A 7,603-nucleotide genomic window follows, 5' to 3' on the forward strand; every position below is an offset into this window, starting at 1 on the left:
CTTTCTGTTCTATTTGATTCCCTTTATCTTTAGTGATCATTACCTTAGTACCTCAGTTTTCTTTCTGAAGTCCTTTGTGCTGCATGTTCTTTGGTTACTTGTGTTTATGCTTTGTTTCTTCAGCCAGGATCATTAGCACATATCTCTCAGCACTGGCAAAAGTCCTTGAAATCATTGATACCTAGCATATACTTTATTTAAAATAAAAAGAAAAAATAAAAGAAAAGGAATGGGTTTATTGTCCTGTTCAATAGACTAGAGTACACGGAGTGAAACTGCTTCACTTGATTCAATAAAATCGTTTCCAGGCCAGTCGCGGTGGCTCACGCCTGTAATCCCAGCACTCTGGGAGGCCGAGGCGGGCGGATCACGAGGTCAGAAGATCCAGACCATCCTGGCTAACACGGTGAAACCCTGTCTCTCCTAAAAATACAAAAAAATTAGCCTGGCGCGGTGGCGGGCGCCTGTAGTCCCAGCTACTTGGGAGGCTAAGACAGGAGAATAGTGTGAACCCGGGAGGCGGAGCTTGCAGTGAGCCAAGATCGCGCCACTGCACTCCTGCCTGGGCGACAGAGCGAGACTCCGTCTCAAAAAAAAAAAAAAAAAAAAAAAAAAAAAAAAAAAAAAAAAAAAAATCGTTTCCGGTAACAGGCCCCCAGGAATCCTAGACCTAACCCTGGCGCGAAACTACATTTCCCACAATCCTTCGGGAGCTGATAAGGCGCCGCACTGTTCTGAACTACAATTCCCACAATCCATTGAGATCTCCGCTTTGACGCGTTTCCTCAAGGCTCCCCTCCATTTCCCATCTTTCCTTTCGGTCCTTGAGCACGGGGGAACAAGGTCGTGAGAACAAGGTCTTAGTGAGGTGCAGCCATTTCATCCATCCTCGGTCTGCGCCTTTCGCAGAGCTTCCAGCAGCGCTATGTTGGGCCACAGCATCCGGAGGTTCACAACCTCTGTGGTCCGTAGGAGCCACTATGAGGAGGGCCCTGGGAAGGTTAGTGTATAAAGGGGCTCGACTTCGTTGGGGGAGGGGGCGCTTGGCTGTGACGCGCGTACCTGAAAGGCAGCCTCCGGGCTGTGGCGAGGGAGATGAAAGCCAAGAACTAGGCTGAGACGCAGAGTAGCGTTTCACTTACCCCAGGGGCCAGTGAGGAAGCTGGGCATCCTAGCGCGTAGCAGCTAAAGGAATGGGTAGGTAGATCCGGAAGCTCTGCCTCTATCAACCGCCTGACGCCCCCTCCCCCGCCCCGCAGAAAGCCCTGGGATGGCTCCTGGAGGCCACGGCTGCAGGTGTGTATGGCTTAAAGCCGAGCTGGAGGTCGTCGGACCCGAAATGAAGGTCATTGGAAAATCATGAGGAAATCAGGGCCTCTGGGTTATGGAAGAGGCTTTGTAAACCAGCTGGCTAAGTTAAAAGTACTAACCCTTCAACTTCGTTAAGGCCGTGTTTGGCCTCAGGTGTAAATAACTTAAACCACTTAGCAGTCACAACCTCGGAGGGTCACACGAGGCCTAGTCGTCAAGGGCAGAGAAGGTGCTTCGTATTGAGAAAATAAATAAATAAATTGGGCCGGGTGCGGTGGCTCATGCCTGTAATCGGGAGGCCGAGGCAGACGGATCACCTGAGGTCAGGAGTTCGAGACCAGCCTGGCCAACATGGCGAAACCCTGTCTCTACTAAAAAGTACAAAAAAATTACGTGGTGGTGTGTGCCTGTAATCCCTGCTACACGGGAGGCTGAGGCAGGAGAATCGCTTGAACCCCGGAGGTGGAGGTTGCAGTGAGCCGAGATCGCGCCACTGCACGCCAGCCTGTATGACAGAGCGGGACTCAGTCTCAAAAAAAAAAAAAAAGGAAAAGAAAAAACAACTTTGTATTGCACTTAAGATTGCTGTGTATTTTCTTCTAATGTGACTACTTAAGACAGCAGTTTTTTCGATTTTCTAAAATAAGAAACTTCTCACTATTTGACGTTTGAGTCCTTAAGACCATTACCTAGTGCTCAAGTAAAGCCGGATTGTTTCTTACGTTCTAGTGTTGTGTGATGAAGGTCATGGGATAAATGTTTAAAAAGATGTTATGATTTATGGCATATGTGCCATGATGTAAAATAAATTTAACTAGCATTTCCTGTATACTTGTGTTTTGATTATTAAGCAGATTATTTGAGGTTCTATTTCGATTACTTTTTCTCTTTTTTTCCAACAGAATTTGCCATTTTCAGTGGAAAACAAGTGGACGTTACTAGTTAAGATGTGTTTGTTCTTTGGATCTGCATTTTCTGTACCCTTCCTTATAATAAGACACCAACTGCTTAAACAATAAGGATGTTTCAGTTCGTCCATTTACCAGGTAGTTCATGGATTTCTAATCTTGTTAAAGATTAGAAAGCCTTTTTATTAAGTAGCCTCTTCCCCCTCACCCAGAACACACACACAAATACATTGTTAAGTAGGGCTGATTCCTGAGATTATATGTAGGTGTGGCATTGGTGGAGACTAGTTTTAAACCTGTATAAAAATATTTGAATGATGGCCAGTGTTTATTGAACACTACTGCTTATCAGGTACACTTTACATCGATATCTCATGTTCTCTAGCAAGCTTGTGAGGCGGATGATAGTAACCCCATCTGAGACACAAAGCTGTTAAGTTGTTCAAGATCTCATAACTGGTATAATGGTGGACCAGGACTCTTGCCCAGGCAGTTTCTTGTTCCAGAACTCACACTTTTAAACTAGGTAAAACTCTGACAAACTGATTAATGTTATTCTATCTTAAACACTGTTACTACAACAGTGGCCGAGAATATGTCTTTTAAAACACTATAAACATTTCCATTTCTTTCAGAAAGTGGTCACTGTGCTCCCAGTTTTTAAATTGGCTTACAATACTTGTTTAAGTTGTGAAAAAATCCCTGAAGATGAAGAAAACCCTTCTAGTGTTCCTTGATATATAAGTCCCAGATAATTATGCAGTTGTAAATCTATGCCTCACGAACTCAACCATGTTGGGAAACTCAAACTTCTGAATATACTTTCCTCATTAAGGCAGTGGTTCTTAAATGAGAATGATTTTACAACACAGTGGGGCATTGGGCAATGTGAGACATTTTTGATCATTCCAAGTTGGGGGCAAAATACCAGTGGTGCTGAGGTTGAGAAGCCTTGTGTCAAGGGGATATGTTAATATATGCTCAAAGGAGTCCTTCATATTGGAAGGTTAGCAGATTTCCTGTGAGTGGTTAAAATATTTATTTACCTTAATTGTCGTCAGAGTTTCTCAGAGTAATACTATAGAACACTGGAATGATCGGAAAGACTGTCATAGTTTAGAGGGGGAATAACTTATCCAAGCTACTAATGCGGAAAGGTTTCGGTGCATGTGATGAAGCAAATCAGTATGAATGAAGTCATGATACTGTAAACGCTTTCTGATGTACTACTGAAACTAATAGAAAATATTTTCATGAAACTACATGATTTCTGTTGAATGAGATTTTTAAAATGCCATTAATTTCTGTTTTTATTTTGCAGATATGAAGAGCATTTTAAGAGATACAGCCTCTGGAAATGGATCAAACTCTAACTCATGGCATGCTAGATATGTTTTTCAATAAACTTATGACATGAATGCTTAATGCCTCTTTTTTGAAATAGGGAATGTAATACTTGGCCATTTGCCTACTTTATTAATTTGGGTAACATTCCAGTATTACTCTGAGATTTAGCTTATTTAATGGTGTTAAACTGAGGTTATATTATTAATTTTTTGATTCCCAGGTCAGGATTTTGTTGGTAATTTATGCAATAAAAGGGAAATACAAATCAATCTTGTTTATTTCTTTGATTTTTTTTTTTTTTTTGTCGTTAACTTGAAGGAAAAAATACTTTTGCTCTTGCCCTATACTTTGATATAGTAAATTATTTTTCCCATGATTGATTAATCATCAGGAAAAGTATTAGTTTATTCCAATTGAAGTTCTGGATAATCAGGTATTTAGGAGCTTCATTCTTTTTTTGTTTTGTTTTTTGTGTTTCTCTAGGTCTGTAACCTAAAACAGAAGTGTTTGCCTCAGTAAGTGTTCTGGTGACCAGTACTAGTCTTAATTAGAATGAATAAAAGAATATTTGAAATGGAATATAATACTATGTAATTTGTAGTATAGTAAGTACTCCCAATTTATTCTGGTGCTTTCACTATCATATAGCCTAGTAGAAATGGGATAAAAGGTAGTTCTGATTAGTAATTATATATGTGAATCGAATTTATTTTATAAGTAGTGAAATGCTGCTTGCCATTTAAAATGTAATGAAGTCATTACATTTTAGGACTTTGTATAAGATGTAGGACAGTAACTACTGAGTATTTTCATCTGCTCACTGTTGGAATACCACTGATGTTAAAATGCTGCAATAAAATAGACTCCAGACTGGTAGTCTGTTTGGCCTCCAGACTTTGGTGAAAGGGTGATGCTCTGTTTTTAAACCAACATTTAAAAACCTATTTCCATAAAAGTATATTTCTGGATTTTTTAAAAATTGCTCTGAGTGGTTCTATATCCCTTCATCAAAAAAAAAAAAAAAAAATAGCTGTGTAGGCCACTCCCCACTATATCATTAGATTTCTTATATGGCCCTTGGGTACAACTACTGATTTGCTAAAAACTTCCATTTTGATTTTTTTGTTTCTCACCTAGGGCCTCACTTTAGGTTCTTCAACAGTCACCTGATAACTACTTAATTATGATGCAGCCTTAATTTATATGACTTTGCTCATATGTCTCTTGTACTTGTGTGTCATTGTTATTTGATTATTCAGTGGTAGATCAGGTATCCTGTATTGAGAGAGTTCCTTGTATGGAACATAAAGGTTTTTCATCTTTGGAAAAAGTTGAAGCGGCCAGGCAAGGTGGCTGATGCCTGTAATCCCAGCACTTTGGGAGGCCAAGGCAGGTGGATCACGAGGTCAAGAGATTGAGCCCATCCTGGCCAACATGGTGAAACCCTTTCTCGACTAAAAATAGAAGAAAACTAGCTGGACATGGTGGCGCATGCCTGTAGTCCCAGCTACTCAAGAGGCTGAGGCAGGAGAATCACTTGAACCTGGGAGGCGGAGGTTGCAGTGAGGTGCGAATGCGCCACTGCACTCCAGCCTGGGTGACAGAGCGAGACTCTGTCTCAAAAAAAAGGAGAAGCAAGAGTAAGTTTAAGGTTTGTTAGATGATTTTTTGTTTTTCTTGGAAATTATGATAAGTCTTACCTCATTGGATTGTTTTTGAGATCTAGTAAGTTATATAAAAACTTGTCTCACAAGTCCTAAATTTGAATTTTTTGGAGAGAATGTTAAAATAGATTAGGAATCAATAGTTATGGGTAGCTAAGTCTAGCTAGAGAAGTATTTGAGGGATATATGTGAGAGAAAAAACCTCTACCTGTCTTGTAATAGTACAGATGGTGCCACCCCCAAAAAGGCTTCAGTAGGCTGGCTGTAAGTGCATAAGTTACAGAGGGTGTATAACTGCTTAGTTTCTGTATTAGGATTCTCTAGACAAACAGATCAAGAGGATGCACATAGAAAAAATTGTCTCATCCGATTCTGGAGGCTTGGTGGTTTGGAAATACGGGTATGCCAGCGGGCTGGAGACCCAGCAAAGGCAGTTGCTGGTGGAATTCCTCCTTGGGGGAGGTCAGTCTTGGTTCATTAAGATGTTCAACTAATTCAAGAAGCTTAGCCACATTATAAAGAGGGTCAGCTTTACTCCAAGTCCACTGACTTAAATGGTAAACTCATAATAATTCAAGAAACACTTTCAGAGAAATATCTAGAGGATTGTTGATGCAAATATTTGAGCACTGTGTCCTTGTTGACACAAAGTTAACCATAACAGTAGTTTAATTTTCTCTTTCCCTAAACTGGTTTTTAAAATTCAAGCCAATATTTAAAACCTGGAGGTCTCCAAAAAAGTCCAGATTCTCGGAAAAAAAAAAAAAAAAAAAATTACACTGGATGAACCCACAAATGCCCACGTGAAACTAATCAGGACCAAGTAAAAAGTTTGCACCTTTTGCATATGTTTCCCTAACTCGCTAGAATACCAGAATAGGAATTTTGGTCAGAATCCAAGATTTGTTTTAAAGACAAGTCACTATCATTGTTTCAATGATTAAGCCATGGCCACAGTGAAGGACGTAATTCAAAATGTAGGTTTTGCTGCAGAGACCATAGAGGTTAAGTATGTGGGCTCAGAACTAAGACTTGGCTGGATCCAAAGCCAGGATTGATACATTCCTCATCTTCAACGATCTGTACCTCACTTTAAGTTGATACCTAATTTAGTGTAGCTGTGAAGATTAAAAATGAAAATAGAGGTAGGGCACAGTGGCTCACACCTGTAGTCCCAGCACTTTGGGAGGTCGAGGTGGGTGAATCACGAGGTCAAAAGTTAGAGATCAGCCTGGCCAATGTGGTGAAACCCCATCTCTACTAAAAATACAAAAAATTAGTTGGGCGTAGTGGTGGGCGCCTGTAATTCCAGCTACTCAGGAGGCCGAGACGGGAATTGCTTGAACCTGGGAGGTGGAGGTTGTAGTGACCCGAGATGGCACCACTGCACTCCAACCTGGCCGACAGAGCAAGACTATCTCAAAATTAAGAAAAGAAAATAAAATATACCTAAATTGAGGCAAATTTCCTTAAGTTTCTAGTGTAGAGTGCTTAATTGGAACAAGCCAGATGGGGCAAGTATAATGGGCATTGTGTAAGTCATTAAAGTTGATCCCAGAGCAATTCTGCAATAGTTAATAGATTGGTCTGTGCTGCAGACACTGTGTCTTCAAAAGTGATGCCAGAATAATAGTGCTAAAATGCGAGTCATCATTTTACTCACTGTAAAACACCTCACCATGACAATGGTCACTTCCTTATAGTTTCAGCCTCATCCTAGCCATATCACACAGTTTTATGTGCCACCTCCATGTTTTAATGTAGCTCAGGTGCCACCTTTTCTATAAAGTCTCCCCTTTTTATTTTATTTTTTTAAGAGATAGCGTCTCGATTTGGCACCCAGGCTGGAGTACAGTGGCACAATCATAACTGGCTGCCACCCTCCAGGGGATCCTCCTGCCTCAGCATCTGGAGTAGTTGGGGCTACAGGGGCTTGTCACTGTCCCTGGTTAATATTTTTTTTATTTTATTTTTTGAAGAGACTGAGTCTCACTGTATTGCCCAGGCTGTTTTCATACTCCCGGCTGCAATCCCTCGTTCTCTGAGGGATTATAGGCATGTGCCACCAAACCCAGTCCCTTGCTGATTTCTCTTCATTGTCCATATCACACTCCACACACCCTGTAAACAGGCTTATAATTCAGCAGGTACTGTAATGACTGATTTCCTTATCTACCTTTCATACCAGCCTGTGATCTTTCTGAGCCCAGAGAGGCTTCTTTATTCATGTATCCTGCATCTATCATTTAGTTGGTGATCCATGAACACTCTCTATTCTGTGAATCCTCTCGATAATCTGAAGCCAAGAATAAAAATTACCTAAAAACAAATTCTAGGCCTTGTATGCACTAAAATGTGTGTTTCAATACTTTA

At 40.7% G+C, this 7,603-nt stretch overlaps 1 protein-coding gene and 1 non-coding gene across 2 annotated transcripts; both read left to right on the top strand.

The window, feature by feature from the left end:
• Positions 1 to 813: 813 nt before the first annotated feature.
• On the top strand, positions 814 to 3,835 carry COX7C (cytochrome c oxidase subunit 7C). The gene is made up of 3 exons (XM_045393999.2): positions 814 to 1,000; positions 2,214 to 2,357; positions 3,541 to 3,835. Exons 1-2 carry the CDS (start codon positions 926 to 928, stop codon positions 2,328 to 2,330), a joined length of 192 nt encoding a protein of 63 aa, XP_045249934.2. The 5' UTR covers positions 814 to 925; the 3' UTR covers positions 2,331 to 2,357; positions 3,541 to 3,835.
• On the top strand, positions 3,383 to 3,445 carry LOC123574275 (small nucleolar RNA Z39). Its single transcript, XR_006699161.1, has one exon. It is a non-coding gene; the product is annotated as a small nucleolar RNA Z39 (small nucleolar RNA).
• Positions 3,836 to 7,603: the final 3,768 nt, after the last annotated feature.

This window comes from Macaca fascicularis, chromosome 6, assembly GCF_037993035.2.
Source record: "Macaca fascicularis isolate 582-1 chromosome 6, T2T-MFA8v1.1".
NCBI classification, from domain to species: domain Eukaryota; kingdom Metazoa; phylum Chordata; class Mammalia; order Primates; family Cercopithecidae; genus Macaca; species Macaca fascicularis.